Source organism: Camelus dromedarius, chromosome 2, assembly GCF_036321535.1.
Source record: "Camelus dromedarius isolate mCamDro1 chromosome 2, mCamDro1.pat, whole genome shotgun sequence".
NCBI lineage: Eukaryota > Metazoa > Chordata > Mammalia > Artiodactyla > Camelidae > Camelus > Camelus dromedarius.
Genome location: NC_087437.1, coordinates 122,266,925 through 122,284,941, shown reverse-complemented (window position 1 = coordinate 122,284,941; position 18,017 = coordinate 122,266,925). Strand labels below are relative to the sequence as shown.

Here is an 18,017-nt window from a genome sequence, read left to right as displayed (position 1 = left end):
CCAGCTTGCGTGGTTGACATTTGTGTAACTGCTCACATTCTTTCCAAGCGGCCACGGACGGTTCACTTAAGATAGGCCGTGCTGGGTCATGACACAAGTCTCAAGAAATTCAAAAGGATTGAAACCATACAGAGTGTATTCTCTGACCACAATGGAGTTAAATTAGAAATCAGTAACAAGATTTGGAAAGTCCCAAATTTTTGAAAATGAAAGGATACACTTCTAAGCCGTCTATGGTAAAAAATGGAAGCACGAGGAAAATTAAAAAATATTTCAACCTGAATGAAAATAAAAACATGACTTCAAAATTTGTGTATGTAGCGAAAGCAGAGCTTAGACAAATGTTTACAGCCTTGTTATTAATGCTGTAAGTAAGGTTTAAAATTGGTGTTCAAAGTGCCCACCTTAAGAATCTTAAAACCGAAGTAAGTAGAAGGAAGGAAACACTGGATAAAAGAAATCAAATGCTCCAGAAGACGTGGTGGAGAAGATCAGTGCAACCGAAGTGAGTCCTCCAGTCAGGGAGGTGAGAAAGCTAACCACTTAGGTTGAGACTGAGAAAGGGCGCACCGCCACCCACCCTGCGGAAGAGAGCCGGCCAGACTGCGCCCGCCTCGGGGCCACGGCTCCCACTGCTCTGCTTTACATCCTCCTGCAAAAGCCTGCTGACTGCACGCTGGGTCTGCATGGCCACAGTGTGGCTTCCGCCTTGACTGGACTGATTAGTCTCAGAGGTCACAGAGGGGTGATAGGGAGCTGTGAACTATGTGATGCCAGCATTCCAGGCTTGCACCATGGGGATGACGTGGACAAACTCCTTGAAAGATAGTTGTTATCTAGATGGGCGTGAGAGAAAATGGAAATTTTAAGTAACTTTACATCTATTTGAGAAATTGAATTAGAAGTTAAGAAATTCCCCAGAAGAAAACTCTAGGTTCACACGGATTTGCTGGTGAATTTATCAAACATTTAAGAGAAATAACAGTCTAACACAAATATCCAGAAAATGGAGGAGAGAACCCTTTGCAAGTCACTTTATAAGGTCACTATGACCTTGATAGCAAAACCAGACCAAGTCATGGCCAGAAAAGGAGACAGATCAATTTCTCTCACGAACATAGAAAAAGCCTAAACTGTTAGCACATTGAGTGTATTAAAAGAGCATTACATCAGGACCAGAAAACAGGAGGGATGTTGGCAGGTCCCGGGCTGGCAGGACCCTGGAGAGGGCTTTCTTGGGGTGGGAAAGAAATGTGAGGGTTGGAGGCAGCAGAGGGAGCCGTTCGCGTGCCCTGGCCTTGTCCTCAGGGTCCTGGAGGCCCCTGCCTGCCTTCCTCAGTGGGCGCTGTCCGCGTTCCCGCTGTCTGCATTCCCGCTCTCCCGGGATGCAGAAGGGATGGCTGGGACTTAGGGATCCTTTCTCTGCCAGCCAACCCGAGGATTTCTGCCCTGAGGTGACTACCTGAGCGGTTGGTCTGGGGGACCTAAGGGCTGTGCTCCGCCTGGAGGCTGCTTCTCCTCCCTGGGTGGGTATCAGGGCTGAAGGGGAGGGAGGACGTGCTGTTCCTTTTCTGGGCTCTGTTCTTCCTCAGGATACAGTGCTGAGTTTACCTTACGGGTAGTGAGTGAAAGGGTAGGGGTGGGATTCACAGTGGTCACACCAACGGGACTGGAGTCTCACTTTGGTGGGACTGCGTGTGTGGTTGGTCCACACGACCCCGTGCCCTGGCTGGGGGCCCTCAGGTCCAGTAACGGTCAGTGTCCCAGACACTCAGTGCTCGTGGTCCGTGTGAGGAGGCTGAGGTGCTGCCTGGATCCTTCGGGGAGTGCAGTCAGCAGGTGGCCTCCCCGGAGTCCACCAGAGCTCCGTGGGCTGTGGGAGCTGTCGGGGGGCACCCTGGGCCTGCCTCCCTCTGCACCCACTGTCTCCTCCTTCCTCAAATGTGCATCCCAGGGGTGCACTGGAATAAGAGTCTGCAGGCCAGACACTCACTGCCCAGCTTCTAGGGGACAACCACCTGCCTCTGTGGGCTCGGCTGGCCCTGCGGGGGGAAAGGGTCAGGGAGCCGCACTGCAGGGCTGGTGGCTGACAGGGTCGCTCAGTGAAGGCAGGAGCCCCACCAGGCCTGTGGACGTCTCCCTCAGCCCTGGGTTCCCAGAATGTGCTGGAAAGCTCCTGCCTCGGGCCTTGGCACCTGCTGTTCCCTCTGCTGGGGTGCCCTCCCTGCGTGAGTCTCAGCCCCCACCCTGGAATCTGCCAGGCCCCACTGCTCACAAGCCCTCCTCTGCTTGCTCGTGGGCGGTGCTCCGCGTGGCCAGGGGCCAGGAGCCAGGGGAAGGCGGGAAGGACACCATTGCTGCCTCTTTAAGGCGACATCACAAGGCTGCGGAAGGCCGGGCCGCTGGAACTCCGTGGTCTCGGCATTTCTGGAGCATCTTGGGCTCCGATCTCCACCGCCATGGGGCGGCAGGCCCGCACGTGAGCGCCTGTGGACGGACACGGCCATGGCCGAGGGCAGCGAGCTGCTCAACAGGCTCGTGAGCGAGAACGCCGACCTCAAGAAGCAGGTGCGCCTCCTGAAGGAGAACCAGATGCTGAAGCGCCTGCTCCGGGAGGGCTGCCAGGAGAGCGGGGGGCCAGAGGCCCACGACCCCCTCTTCCCCAGGGCGCCCACCTACCCTGAGGACTGCTCCCCCGGGAGTGCAGGTGAGCCCCAGGCCTGGGCGGACCGGGGCCGAGCTGCTCACCCCGCTGTGTGTCCTGTGTGTCCCCTGTCTCTAGGCCACCAAGGCCACCCCTGCAGAACGGGTGGCAGGTTACTCACGTGCGCGGGCGAGACTCTGTCCGTAGTGGCCGCTGAGGGCCACAGTCCTGGGGGGTCGGGCGGGCCCGGCAGCCTCCTCCTCCTCTGGGCCCTGAGGGCCTCGCCCCCCCGGGCCCCGCATGCTCGTCCCAGCCATGGCATCTTGTGTGCCAACCGCACCAGCCGTCCACCAAGGCAGTCACGTGGCTGAGCTGCACTGGGGCGGGAAGCAGCCATTGGTGGAAGTAAGTGTAGAAGCCACTCAAGCCTTCTGTGACTTCACAGGAAAGACAGACTTTGGTCACTTTCTGCAGAAGTCGTTGGTTCTGCTTTAAACTTTTCTGTGAGAAAACGCTCTCTTCACATGTGGAGAGTGTGAGCTGGGGCTTGGTGGTTGCCATGAACCTGGTCTCTGTGTGGTTGGGGTGTGGACTCCGGACAGGGCCCCTGATGCCGGAGGAGCACTGGGACCTGGCGAGCGCCATGTCCCCTGGAGCAGGTGGTCACTCGCACTGCCTGGCCACCCAGCAGTGCGATGGTGAGGGTGGGTGGATGCTGCGCCGGTGCCCTGTGGACTTGGGTGTGAGGTGTTTTTCCATTGTAGCAGCTGCTCCCAAAGCTGCCGGTTCCCCAGTGGGATGTCCGGGTGCTCTGAGGACTGGCCACTGGGATCTGCATTGGGTGTGGTCACTCCCTGGAGTCCACCCAAACGCCTGCATGGCCTCTGAGCCAGCATGGCAATGGCCTCCCAACTGCGGTCAGTGTCACCCATCAGGCCCCTGCACAAAGCTCGTGGGCGCAGAGCCCCGAGGGCGAGCATGTCCCAGGTTGCGAGAGTCCCTCACAGCATCTCCACGCCTCCAGCCTCGAGGGGCCCTTGAGGAGGGAGCTCAGACCAGCAGGGGGTCCTGTGGGGGGACGGTGGGAAGAGAAGTGGCAGCTGGAGAAACCCTGGGGCCCATGCTCTGAGCCCCCACTGGTGGCCAAGGCACAAGCTGGCATCGGGCACCTGTGGAGGAGCGACTGGCCTCATGGTGCTGTGTCCTGGATGTGACGTCTTACAAAGGGTCAGGGCTGCTTCTCAGCCTGCAAGGGACACCTAGCGGACAGTGGCTGAAAAAGCACTTGTCCCCAGGCCTCGTCTATGCTGTGACAGCCTCTGAGTCACGTGCCTCATGCTGCTTTGTCACCCTTTGTCCCAAGAACTGAGTCTTTCTGGGTCCTCCCCTCCAGGCTCAGATCCAAACATGTGGTCAGCAGGGGACAGGCTCTCTGGGCTCCCTCACTCCTAGCCTCCCTAGGCTGGAAGGGTGGGCTTTGGGCGAGGTGTAGGCCCTTGCTCAGGCCAGGCTGTCCCTGTCAGGGTCCGAGTCAGGGCAGAGTCTCTGGGACTGTAGCCAGCACCCCTGCCCGTGGGCAAGCCTAGAGCCTGCTGGACACCAGTCTTGGGAGGAGCCCCAGCCCCTGGCCAGCCCGAGGCCACCAAGCCTTCCGCAGAGAGGCCGTGGGGCCCCAGCCACAGGGTGTGGGCCAGGGTCACCGTGGGCCACCTCCATGCCCAGGGTTCAGCCTTCTGCAGAAGGTGCAGCCTAGGCCTTGGCCTTGGCCCTGGAGTCTGGAGAACCAGCAGGGGTTCTTGGAGCAGCTCAAGGTCACAGACAGAAGGTGCCACTGCACAGCAATGGCTCGTGGTCCACCAGTCCCTTTGTGTCTGCACTTGAAACAGAATGTGCTTTAAAAACCGCTTTTTCTCTTTCAAAAGCATCACTCAGGGCAGACTGATAAACACCCCAAGGCCGAGCCTGTGCTCCTGGCCCCACGCCCAAAAGCAGCCACCGTCAGTGTTCTCTCGGGTTCCTCTCCAAGGGTTTTGGTGGATATTCACTTGGTGCTATGGGTCCTTTGGTGCCTAAACGGGGCCCCTGGGGGGCGGACTATCCCGGCGGTTCACTGCCACCCTCTGGTCCGGACCCCGCCACAGGCAGTGCCCTTGCACTCCCGTGACCACAGACGGCCTCCTGCCTGCGTGCTGCTGTGGGCTGTGGCTGGCTAGCCGTTGGGGAACCCTCGAGTCAAAGGCTGTGTGCAGCTGAAAGTTAAAACAGACCCAGAATGCTCTTCTGGGGAGGCTGCGGCCTCTACACGCCGCAGCGAGGCCTCCCCGCCGCATCTCCCAGCCCCACGTCACCAGATAGACGTCTGTTTCCGCCGAGGGTGAGACAGCCCCGCCGGGGTCTCAGGGTCCACAGCTGACGCATGTCCTCAAAGGGACGGAGGGGATGAGCAGGGCCCTGGTGTCACCAGAGCCTTCACTGTCCCCTCGGCTCTGGTGTCCTGGGTGGGCCGTCCGCTAATTTTAAGTAGTTTTGAGTATTTCCTTTGCCTCTTTCTCTGTTACATCTCAATACAGTTATTTCTGTATAGTTATAAATGTGCTTTTAAATGGCTGTGTAATGTTCCAGAATCACATGAGCCTGTTTAATGAACTCTCTCCTTATGTCTGAAATTCCGTTCTTCTTTCTTACCCTGAGATAAACGCCAATGCAAAAAGCACTTTATAGCAGGTTTCCTTCCTTAGGAGGCGGAATCACTGGCTCAGGAGACAGGGCGATTCCTTTTCACGTTTCTTTTCTCACATTTACCCAGAGGACGATTTCCCCACTGTGGTTTCATTAAGCTGCTCTGGCTCTCGGCTTCTTCGAGTCTCTTTAGCCGTTTCTCACAACTAGCTCTTCCACACTGATCACTGAGTCTGCCCCTGAGCACTTTGTCCCGCGGGAGGGGCTGGCCCCTCTCCCGCTTGTCTCAGGTGCCAGCGCGGCTGGATTCTGGGAAGATTCGTCCTGTGTCCAGCCTCTACATAACTGTTTTATTCTACTAAGGTTTTCAATTTGTTCTCCGACGTTTTCTGAGTCTGTAGCTGCTCTATTTACAAACGTTTGTTTTAAATGAGATTTTAAAAAATTGAGGTATGGTCAGTTTAAATGAGCTTGACAGCACACATGCTCGCTATTTTTTCCTCTGTCTTTTTCCCCATACTCCCAGGACCGCTGGCGTCGGCGGCCTGTCCCCCTTCCTCCTCGGCGTGGTGTGCAGTGACAGCCCCGTCTGCCCCGGGGTGCAGGCTGGGTGCTGGGGACGTCTTTCTAGTCCTTACTTTTAAAGAACAAAAATGTTGAGAAACGGCTCGTTTTGTTCAATCTTTATGACCTCGTTTCGGCATCAGTGGCGGTGCCTCTGCTACTCCCCTCGGGTTGTTGGTGGGTCTCATTACGCAGTTTCCTGGTGAGACCCCTGGGCCCTGGGCCTGCATTGGGCCTGTGGAGCCATCTGTTTGGTGGGGCTTCAGCTGGGGTCTCTGGACTCTGTTCCCATGTGCACGTGGGCTCGGTTTTCTTCCTGTGGGTTATCCTTGCAGTGATCTGATGCTGGAGCTGTGGCAAATTTATGACCTTAATAATCAAGCATCTTTTGACTGTTCAGTGTTCCAACCTCATTTATACGATGTAGGGGTTATGAATAAACAGTTCATACTTACTGAACTTGAAAGAAGTCATCCACGAACCACGCAGGCCTGCAGCCCTTTGGGTCATTGTGAGTCTGTAACTTCCAGGTTTTTCTTGTGCTCACTGGTCCATTTAGGTTATCTCCTTCTTACTGAGTCATTTAAAAATAATTTCCCAGAAAATGTCTCCTTTTATTAAAAGTTTCAATTAATATTCACATGTAAAGAATACTTTCATAATTTGAACATTATCTTTCTAGTCATTCTTTTATCACTTTTCTCAGTTCCAATTTAATTCATTTTTTTAAACACCTCTACTGAGGTAAAATTTAATTCCTTTATGTTTTCTGTTTCTCTAAAGTAGCTTCCCACAGCTCTGCTGTCTCACAGGATGCTCCGTGGAGCTGTTTCAGGTTCATTTCTGCTGTCTTTTTTGTCATTTTCTAGCTTTTCTTTCTTTAAGAATTCATGTCCATGTGAATGTTTAATTTTTTGATGTTTTAAAAGTAATTAAAGGATTTAAGTTGCTAATTTTACTCTACAATTTAAAATATACTGGTGTCTTAATACATAGTGTTCTGATTTTAATTATTTCTCAATAATTATTTTTTCCTATTTTTATATTCTCCTTGATATGATCATTACTGAAGAGAATGCTTTTAATTCTGAGATGGAATTTTGTATTGACTCTTGTTATTCTTTTATAATTTTATTATAATGTAACCTGAACATTTGGACTTGACTGGGGATTTTAAAAATTCTTTTTAATGTTTGACACAACTTTATTAAGGCTTGGGAGCAACAGAAGGGAGTTACAATTCACTAAATAGAAACTAAAAGCAAAGTGCAAACCACCTGGCCACACAACAGTCCGTTTAAAACTGGGTCATGGATGTGGCTCTTCCATGAGGCAAGGTTGTCGAGCCCTCAAGCACTGCTGGGACAGCCCACCTCCCCTTGGAGAATCTGTGTCCTGGGCACAGGGCTCCAGTCTTCTTTGGGGCCCAATTGCGGGGAGAGCCCAGCTCTGGGGATCTTTGATCCAAATGCTTGGTGACTCCTGAAAGGTGTCTCGCTGACAGTTTCTGGGCCGTGTGGTTGGCTGGGGCAGGAGGAGGTGACGCCCTGAGAGGGGCCGCCAGGATCGACTGTGCTGGCCTTGTGGACAGAAGGCAGGACACGGGGGAGGGAAGAGCTTGGTGGTAGAGCATGTGCTTAGAGCATGGGCTCAATCCCCAGTACCTCCGTTGCAATAAATAAGTAAATAAATAAGCCTAGTTTCCTCTCCCCCAAAATAAAAACAAAAACAAAATTAAAAAAAAAAGGCACACATTCTGACGACTTTCCTTCTTTTGAACATTTGTTTTCCCCTGGGGAAGTATCGTGGGGATAGATCAATTTGTTCCTGAGTAGGCACATTTTAGGATATAATTTTTCAGTATAAATCTTAAAAAACAGTTGCTCAAATATATATTTGCATTATTGCTAGGAGAACAAATTTATGACATGGAGATAGAAGAGGATTTCATAAACCACGAAAGAATCGATATGTTAAAACTTATTTTAAAATTTGTTAAATCAGATGAAAATTTAGTGAAACACATTAAAGCTTTAAAAATTCCACATGAGAATAATTAGCATTAAAAAAGGTTGAAGTATAAACAAGGCACCCGCTGGGAGAAGACACAAGGCATTTCATCAACAAGGGATTAGTACGCAGAATACAAAAAGAACAGGTGTGTGTAACCCTAAAAGACCAGCCAGCCAAAACAGGGAGCACACGGAGTTCATGGAGACGAAGCCAGAGAGGCCAGAGAACACCTGAGGAGGTGCTCGACGCCACCAGGGACCGGGCAAAAGCCACGGGTCACCATTAGCCTGGCCCGAGCTTGCCACGCCCTGGTGAAGTGGCTGGTGGTCGTGGAGATACCACCGTGGCTGGAGAGAGCAAGAAGGTTGAAGCACACACACCCCTGGGCCCAGGTGCCCTCAGTGGACGGCACTCGCCGTGGCAGGGAGGCCCACGAAGGCTGCTGAGCACGGCTTTGCTTTGCAAGACCTGGAAACAGCCTCGTGTGCATCAGTAGGGCGATGGGTAAAAAATCTGTGTGTGTGTGTCTGTGTGGGTGTGTCTGTGTGGGTGTGCACATGTGTCAGGAAATGGTTAAGTGAACCATCCAGCTACCGAATGACCCACTCACCATGGGTAAATATCGAAGAGAAATCTACAGCTAAAAGGTATGTTTCAGAGTAAAACGCGTCAGATGACACCATTTGGGCAAGATTTCGGAGCGTAAACAGTCACAGTGCAGTACAGTGTGTGGGTGCATGGGCGGCAGGGGGGGGAAGCGTCTGGAGTGGGCGGGGCGTCCCCCACCCCTTCCCCTCCCTGGGGAGCGTGTGCAGGTGTCAGAGCTCGGGCTGGCTCGCGAGTGCTCCCAGAGCCATCTCCTCGCTTCTCGGCTGTTTCAGGGACATCAGCTGACCTCTCCCCCCTTTCCTCCCTGCCTCAGTTCCAGACTTTGGAAGGTTCACCGGTGTCCCCGAGGCCCCCTCCCAGCTGCAGACGTCCTCCCTGGAGGACCTGCTGTGCTCACACGCCCCCCTCTCCAGCGAGGATGACGCGTCCCCGGGGTGTGCCACCTCCGCCCAGGCGCCCTTCAAGGCTTTCCTCGACTCGGCGGAGCTACGTGTGCCCCGTGGCTCCAACAGGAAGCTGTCCCCGCTCCTCAGCCCCTCGCAGGACCCGCTGGTGGACAAGACCCTGCTGGAGCCCAGGGAGGTGGTCCGGCCCAAGAAGGTGTGCTTCTCGGAGAGTAGCCTGCCCTCCGGGGACCGGACCAGGAGGAGCTACTATCTTAATGGTACACCGCCGGGGGCAGGCGGGGCGGCCGGCAGCTGGGAGGGTGGTCGGGGCGCGGCTCCTCCACCCTCATCCGTCCACAGCAGGAGGAGAGTGTGCCTGGGAGGCCGGGTCTGGTGCTGTGTCTGTTCAAATCGTTGGCCATTTGAAAAAATGAGTTGCTCATCTTATGACTGAGTTGTGAGAGTCCTTTGTGTATTCTGGACACGGCTTTTGGGAGTCTATGTTTTGCAGACGTGGGCTCCCAGTCTGGCTGCTCCGTCTTCCTAACGGTGGTTTTTGAAGACCAACACTAGTTCGATGAAGTTCAGTTTACTGGGTTTTTTCTTTCATATGCATTCTTGCTTTCTGTGTCCTACTCAAGGAATCTTTGACAAACCGGAGGTCACAGACATCCTCTCCAATACCCTCTTCCGGAAGTTTTATAGTTTTTGGCTTTACATTTAGGTTTCTGCTCAATTTCAAGTTAACTTTCGTGTGATATGAGGTTTGCATTAGGTATCCACTTCCCCCAGCACCAATGTTAAAAAATTTTTTGCCATATGCCTTTATTATTTTTAATAAGATTATGTATTTTATTATGAAAACAGAATTCCAGCAGAGGCCGCGTTCTCGCCATGTCTGGGGGTTTCACTGACTGCGCAGTCTTTATCTCCCACCTTGCTATGACCAGAGGGTGCTGATCACTCTCTAGCCCCACGTCCCTCTCTCTCCCTCCCCAGCTCAGCACAAGGCAGCCCCTGCTGAGACCCAGTATACAGGACTCCGGTGGGTAATAAAAGTCTCCCGAAGGCCATGGTTCTTGGAAGGCTGAGGCCCCAAATTCTAAAGATTGATACTTACAGATAGGTTCACAGTAATCACCACTAGGACCTTTTAAAGATAAATATTCAGTGGCCGCATCTCTGGAAACTCTGGTCCCGGATGCCTGGGAAAACCCAGTGTTTTAGAAGATTATTCTCTTCCCATTGAATTGCGTTGACGCCTTTATCACAAATCGTTGTCCTTGTGTGTGTGTCTCTGGATTCCCCAGGCTGTCCCATTTATCTGTGTCCATATTGGTTCCAACACACACTGTCTTAGTCACTGTGGCTTTATAGTAAGACCGCAAATCAGAGGATCTAAGTTCTTCAACTTTGTCCTTTTCCTCAAAGTTGTTCTGGCTATTCTAGGACCTTTGCATTTTCATACAAATTTTAGAAACGACTCGCCCATCTCTACAAAAAAAGCTTCCTGGGATTTTGATTGGCATTGTCCCAGACCTCCAGGTCACGTAGATCAACTTTCAGAGAAGTGGCATTTTGACAATATTGCATCTTCAGAGCCATGAACACCGCCCAGGCACGTCTTATTTTATAGCACTTCGCTTCACTGTGCTTCGCAGATACTGCATTTTTCACAGATGGAAGGCCGTGGGAACTCTGCCTCGAGCAAGTCTGTCAGTGCCGTTTTTCCAACAGCATTTGCCCCCTTCACATCTGTCACGTTCTGGTAACTCTCGCAGTGTTTCATACTTTCCCATTATTACTGTCTTTGTTATGGTGATCTGTGATCAGTGACCTTTGATGTCTCACCTGGTGACTCTAAGTTGAAGCCAGTGCTCATCTACCACTCTGAAAATCCTCGGGCCCTAATAGCGATGCCCAGTCCACTCTGCCTGTGCTCTGCAAACGGAACCGCAAAGCCCGGAGGACAGCACGTTTGTGTACAACCCGGTTTACTGAGTATTTTAAGGTCACTATTGAGGTCTCTTGCTCAGAAAAAAAAGATTCCTTTGAAAGTATGACTGCTCACTGACAACTCACCGGTCTCCCCAGAGCTCTGAGGGAGACGGACAGTGGATTCATGTTGTTTCTGAGCTGACACAACACCCCCTCTGCAGCCCGTGGATCAAGGAGTCCTGTGGACCGTCGAGCCTTGTTATTTAGGAAACGCACTTCATGAACCTGTAGCTGCCATAGACAGCGATTCCGCTGATGGGTCTGGGCAAAGTAATTGGAAAACCTTCTGGAAAGGATTCACCAGTCCAGATGCCATTAAAACATGGTTCGAGGGAAGAGGTGCAAATGTCAACGCCAACAGGAGTTTGGAAGAAGAAGAAGTGGATTCCAAGCCTCGTGGGTGACTGGAGGGTTTAAGACCTCAGTGGAGAAAGGAGCTGCAGACGTGGTGGAAGCAGCAGGGGAACTGGAAGTGGAGCCTGAAGATGGGCCCTAACTGCTCCAGTCTCAGGACAAAGCCTCAGCAGAGGAGGAGCTGCTTCTTACGATCAGCAAAAAAAGTGTTTTCTTGAGATGGAACCTACTCCCGGGGAAGATGCTGTGAAGACTGCTGAAGTGACAACAAAGGATCTAGACTACTACATACACTTGGTTGATAAAGCAGCGTCAGGGTTTGAGAGGACTAACTTTAATTTTGAAAGAATTCTACCAGTGGTTAATTGCTACGAAGCAGCATTGCATGCTACAGAGAAGTTGTTCATGGAAGAGTCAATCGATGTGGCAACTTCACTGTTACCCTTTTAAAGAAATTGTCGCAGCCACTCCAGCCTCCAGGAACCACCACCCTGATCAGTCAGCCGCCATCAACACTGAGGCAAGACCCTCCACCAGCAAGAAGATTATTACTCACTGAAGGCTCAGAAGATGATTAGCATTTTTTTTAGCAATAAAGCATTTTAAAATTAAGTTATGAACATGTATTTTTAGATACAATGCTATTGCACATGATAGACGACAGTATAGTGAAACTTCATATGCCCTGAGAAACAAAAACATTCATGTGACTTGCTTTTTTTTGTGCTATTTGCTATATTGTGGTGGTCTGGAATGGAACCTGCAGTATCTCCAAGGTTTCCCTCTATATTTCTCCATTTATTTAGTTCTTTAAAAATGTCTTTCAGCAGTATTTTATGGTTTTCTATGTACAGACATCACACAGTTTTGTTGAATTTACCCCTTAATATTTCATGGTTTTGATGCTATAATAAATAGTATTTTTTTGTTAATATGAATTTATGATTATTTGTTTCTGGCATACAGTAACACAATTGATTTTGTATGTTGACTCTATGATGGTTAATTTTATTTGCCAACATGACTGAGCCATTAGGTGCCCAGATATTTGGTCAAACATTATTCTGGGTATTTTTGTGAGAATGTTTTTGGATCAATTTAATATTTAAATCAATAGACTGAGTAAAGCAGATTTGCCTCCTTAATGTGGGTGGGCCTCATCCAATCAGTTGAAGGCTTGAGCAGGACAAAAGGGCTGACTCTCTTCCAAGTAAGACAGAGTTCCTCCTCCCTGACTGTCTTTGGATTGCAACTGAAATAACAGCTCTTCTTGGGTCTCAAGTCTCCGGTCCTTTGGACTATAATCACACTATTAGTTCTTTTGGTTCTCAGGCTTTTAACTCAGACTGAGGCTATAACAACTTCCGAGCCTCCAGCTTGGTGATTCCCCCTCACAGATCTTGGGACTTGTTCGTTTTCATAATCATGTGAGTCAAGTCCTTATAATAAACACATACATGGTTCTGGTTCTGTTTCTGTTTCTCTGAAGAACCCTGACAAATACAACCTTTTATCCTGTAACTTAACTGAACCCACATATTTGTTCTAGTAGCTTTTTGTGTAGATTCCTTAGGATAGATGATCATGTCATTTGTGAATAAAGGCAAACTCATTTTTTCATTTCTAATCTGTACGCCTTTTCTTTCTTTCTTTCTTTCCTTCCTTCCTTCCTTCCTTCCTTCCTTTCTTTCTTCTCTTTCTTTCTTTCTTTCTTTCTTTCTTTCTTTCTTTCTTTCTTTCTTTCTTTCTTTCTTTCTTTCTTTCTTTCTTTCTTTCTTTCTTTCTTTCTTTCTTTCTTTCTTTCTTTTGTTGTCTTATTGGCTAGAACAGTGTTGAATAGAAATGGTGACAGTGGGCACTGCTGTCTTTCCCTGACTTGGGGGGAGCGTCAGTCTGCCACCAACACGCATGGTGTTAGCTGAGTTTTGTAGATGCTCTTCATCTGTTTGAGGAAGTTCCTTTTAATTCCTTGCTTGCTTTGAGTCGCCACGAATGGATGTTGGATTTTGTTGAATGCTTTTTCTGCATCTACTGAGATGAGCATTTGGTTTTCATTTGTAGTCTGTTAACATGGTAAATTACACTGATTGATTTTTGAATTGTAAACCAACCTTACATTCCTGAGATAAATCTCATGATATATTAGTCATGATATATTATAGTTTTTATATTGTTGGATTCAATTTGCTAACTTTTTGTTAAGAATTTTTGCTGTCTGTGAGGAACACTGGTCTATACTTTTCTCATAATGTCATTTTTTGTGTGTGTTTTGGTATCAGGTTAGTGTTAGCCTCAATGAATGAGGCAGAAAGTGTCCCTTCCTCTTTAATTATCTAGAAGAGTCTGTGTAGAATTGGCACTATGTATTCCTTGGGTGTTTGGTAAAATTCACCAATGAAACCACCCGAACCTTGAGCTTTCTTTGTAGGGACACACCCCTCTGCCCCAACAGCTTCAATTTCCTTGGTTGGTATAAAGCTATTCAAATGATCTATTTCTTCCTGAGTGAGCTTTGGTAGTTCACTGACAAAAGCAAACTTTAATATCTTTTGAAGAATTGGTCTGTTTCATTTAAATTGTTAAATTTATTGGCATAAAGTTGTTCTTAATATTGCATTATTATCCTTTTAATGTCTGTAAACTCTGTGGTGATGCCATCTCTAATTTCTGACAGTGGTAATTTTTGCCTTTTCTCTTCTTCTGTAGTAAGTCTGGCTAGAACTTTATCAATCTTATTGACTCCTTTCTTTGAGGAATAGATTTTTGGCTGGATCTTGGAAGATCCAGGTTGGGTGACAAATGATTTCTAGATCATTTCAGGTGTAGCTTGTTTCTTCCACCTAATTTGTGCTTTGGAGTGGGGGGCAGGGAGAGAGACTGAGTCCTGATAAGAGAAACGTACTAACTTCGAAGGAGGAGTTTGTGCCCTGCCCCTCCATTCCCCCTTCTCTAACGTGGTTCTGTGCGACGCATCTGGTTCTCAGCTTTAATTCCTGGGTGATTTCTGTGGCCTTGCAAAGTGATTAAGGAAGGAGTACACTAAAAACTGCAAAACATTGTTGAAATTAATGAAAGAAAACCTAAATAAATGGAAAAACACCTTCTGTTCATGGATTAGACTTAATATTATCAAGATGACAAAACTCCCCAAATTGATCTATGAATTTCAATGAAATCCCATTCAAAATCCCACCTAGCTTCTTTGAAGAAATTGACATGCTGATTGTAAAATCTGTGTGGAAATACACGGAACTCAGAACAGGCAAAAATCTTGAAAAAGGAGAACAAAATTGGAGGATTCACGCTTCCCAGTTTCTATGAACTTTGCTATGAAGCCACAGTAACTGAGACAGCGCGGTACAAATAGGTCCAACCCCAGCGCCTACATTTAAAAACATGCATTTACAGGGTTGGTGCTTGACAAGGCACCAAGACAATCCAGTGGAGAGAGAACAATCTTTTCAACACATTATGTAGTTATGTTGGGAAAGCGGAAATCCACATGCAAAAAAATGAAATTGGACTTCACACCACATATGAAAATTAAAATGGATCAAAGACTTAAAAGACCTAAAGGAGCTAAAACCATAAAACTCTTAGAAGAAAACATAGACATAAATCTTATGACTTTGGATTTGGGAATAGATTCTAAGCTGTGGCACCAAAGGCACTAGCAACAAAAGGAAAAACAGACACATCAGGCACTTTGATGTATTTTGGTGAAATGAAAGGGACATTTCAAGAAAGTGAAAAGTCAACCCACAGCATGGGAGAAAATATGTGTATATCATGTGTCTGATAAGGAAATAGTATCCAGAATATATGAGAACTCTTACAACTCAACAGTAAAAAGACAAACAATGCAATTAAAAATGGGCAAAGAACTTAAAGAGACATTGCCCCAAAGAAGACATAGCAAGCCCCATAAGCACATGAGAAGATGTTCAGTACTGTCAGCCATCAGTGAATGCAAATGGAAACCACAGTGAGACACATGCACACCCACTAGGGCGCTTGCAATACGAACGACAGACAACGGCAAGTGTTGGGGAGGATGTGAAGGAGCTGGAACCCACATACATTGCTGCTGTGGAAAACAGTTTGGCAGTTTCTGAAAACGCTGCACATAGGGTTATCTTGTGTCTGAGCAATTCCATTCCTAGGTATGTTGCCTAAATAATTGAAAGCATTTATCCACACAAAATGAATGTTTCTATATGAATGTTCACAGCAGCATTATTCATAATAACCAAAAAGTGGAAATGGCCCGAATGCCTGTTCACAGAGGACTGGATAAACAAAATGTGTTGTACTCACACGCTGGAATGTTATTCAGCCGTAAATAGGGACGAAGTTCTGACACACGTGACAATGTGGATGGACCATGAAAGCATGATGCTGAGTGAATGAAGTGGTCACAAAAGACCACATATTGTGCGAGTCCACTTCTATGAAATGTCCGGAATGGATAAATCCACAGGGACAGAAAGCAGATTTGAGGCTGCAGGGGAGAGACTTGTGAGTGGCTGCTGATGGCTACGGGGGTTTTGCTGGGTTATAAAGCTGTTTTCGAGTTAGATTGTGGTGACGGTTGTACAACTTGGTGAATATACACACTGCATACCTGAAAAGAGTGAATTTTGTATCTCATAAAATATTTAAAAGTGCTTGGGAAGTGGTGTTACAGCCTCAGATCCTTTGTCTGTAAGTGGGGTCCGAGGCCCCTTGAAGGTCACCTTGAGGATGAGTTAAGTCACAGAAGGACAGGAGGTGGCCTTGGGACAAGGAGCAGCCACAGCCCAACTGTAGCCGGCTTGGAGCTGGTGGCCTCCGGGGCCCCTGTGAGGGGCTTGAGCCCCTGCCACCAGGACCCTCCCTGCCCAGTTACCTCTGACCCAGCCACAATGCCAGACACAGGTGTCTGAGGTTTTGGAGGGGAGGGTAGATGATGTGCTGGGTAACGCTGGGGAAATATAATTAGAATCTCCTGCCAATCCAGCAATCCTCTGCACAACGTAGGAAAGAAAGAGTCAGATTATCAAATAAACATTAGACCAGCCTGTGATGCACAGGGGTTGCCAAAACAGTCTCACTGTTCCACATAGCCACACAGACCGGACCCACACGTGTTACATATGTGTTCTTGAGTGACCTAGGACCCCACCCTCAGGTTGGGGACACACCTAGCCTATCCCAAGTTCACCTGGTCATAGGGCCAGGGCCTCAGGGTGGTCACCTCAGACCAGGTGCTGGTAGACTCGCTGGTGACAAGGGGAAAAAAAAAAACAATCCTGGGCTGGGCTGTGAAACAGGCTTTTAACGTGTTCACGTCCATCTTAGAGGGATGAAGAAAGGACCTGGGATCTGGGCTGCTTGGGGAGTCTCACCACACCCCCCCCCTCCCCGCCCCTGCAGAGATCCAGAGCTTCACCAGCACTGAAAAGGACGGGAGAATAGTCGGGGAGATCGCCTTCCAGCTGGACCGGCGCATCCTGGCCTATGTCTTCCCAGGGGTGACCCGGCTCTATGGCTTCACCGTGTCCAACATCCCTGAGAAGATCAAGCAGGTAGCGTGGCTGGGCTCCCTCCTTGTCCCAGGACCCCCCGACCCTGCCTGGGGTCCCTCCCTGCCCCAGGGTGTCCCCCTCCCTGCCCTGGAGTCCTCTCACTGCCCCCAGAGGGTCCCCTCCCTGCCCGGGGTCCTCTCCCTGCCCGGGGATACCCTTCCTGCCCTGTGACCTGTGATGCCTATACGCCTGCAGGCCTGGTTGAGGCTGAGTGGTGTCTGAGGCACACATGCCAGGGGAGGCAATGAGCGGGCTGTGAGGACCTCTGCTTCTGCCCTGTCCTTTGGTGGCCTGGGACAGTCTCAGGAATGGCTCTGGGGCCACGGAGCCCTTGAGGCTCAGCTCTGCCTGGCAAGCTGCCCTCTCCCAGCGAGGGTGGAGACCCCTGCCATGTCGGAGGTGGGGTCTCCTGGAGGGCGAGGCCGTCTCCATTGGGATGGCGGCCTGGCTCCTGGCTTCAGTTTCCCATCTACAGGCTTTGCTCACGGAAGCTGGGTCCCTGTCCCCGCCCTGGCCCCCTGTCCCCGCCCTGGCCCCTTCCTGGTGGGGTCGCGGGGCGCCGCCCACCACCGTCTGTGTGCCCCCAGACGTCCATCAAGTCCCTGGACGGCTCGGTGGATGAGAAGAAGCTGCGGGAGCTGACGCACCGCTACCTGACGCTGACGGCGCGCCTGGAGAGGCTGGGCTACAGCCGCGACGTGCACCCGGCCTTCAGCGAGTTCCTCATCAACACCTACGGCATCCTGAAGCAGCGGCCCGACCTGCGCGCCGACCCGCTGCACAGCAGCCCGGCTGCCCTGCGCAAGCTGGTCATCGACGTGGTGCCACCCAAGTTCCTGGGCGACTCGCTGCTGCTGCTCAACTGCCTGTGCGAGCTCTCCAAGGAGGACAGCCGCCCGCTCTTCGCCTGGTGAACCCGCGCCCCGGCCTCCCTGAATAAACGCGTGTTCCAACCCGGGCGCCGCGCTCCTCGTCCGCTCCGCGGGAGGGCGCGCCGGGGGCGCCGGGGCCTGGAGGGCGGCCCCGCGCCGATGCCCACCGGCCGGGCCGCCGCCGAGGCGCCCAGGCCGCCGCCCACACCTGCGCGGGGAGTCACACTCTATTAAAGTCGTCTGTTTGCTTCTGCTCCTCTACCGCTGCTCTTTGAGGGCGGAGGCGCCCCAGGGGGGGTTGGAACGAGGCCCCCAACCCCAGGGCCTGCAC

The 18,017-nt window shown here is 50.3% G+C and overlaps 1 protein-coding gene across 1 annotated transcript; it reads left to right on the top strand.

Annotated features, from left to right (window-relative positions):
- The first annotated feature begins 2,355 nt into the window (after positions 1-2,355).
- On the top strand, positions 2,356-17,935 carry SPATC1L (spermatogenesis and centriole associated 1 like). The gene is made up of 4 exons (XM_031451163.2): positions 2,356-2,707; positions 8,823-9,173; positions 16,663-16,814; positions 17,402-17,935. The coding sequence occupies exons 1-4, from the start codon at positions 2,506-2,508 to the stop codon at positions 17,726-17,728; spliced, it is 1,032 nt and encodes a 343-aa protein (XP_031307023.2). The 5' UTR covers positions 2,356-2,505; the 3' UTR covers positions 17,729-17,935.
- The last annotated feature ends 82 nt before the right edge of the window (positions 17,936-18,017 follow it).

Excerpts from the sequence above, each read along its gene's own strand:
- SPATC1L (XM_031451163.2), top strand. The coding sequence starts at position 2,506 with ATGGCCGAGGGCAGCGAGCTGCTCAACAGGCTCGTGAGCGAGAACGCC. Across the intron at positions 2,708-8,822 it reads CTGCTCCCCCGGGAGTGCAG|TTCCAGACTTTGGAAGGTTC; the intron begins GTGAGCCCCAGG and ends TCCCTGCCTCAG. Across the intron at positions 16,815-17,401 it reads TCCCTGAGAAGATCAAGCAG|ACGTCCATCAAGTCCCTGGA; the intron begins GTAGCGTGGCTG and ends GTGTGCCCCCAG.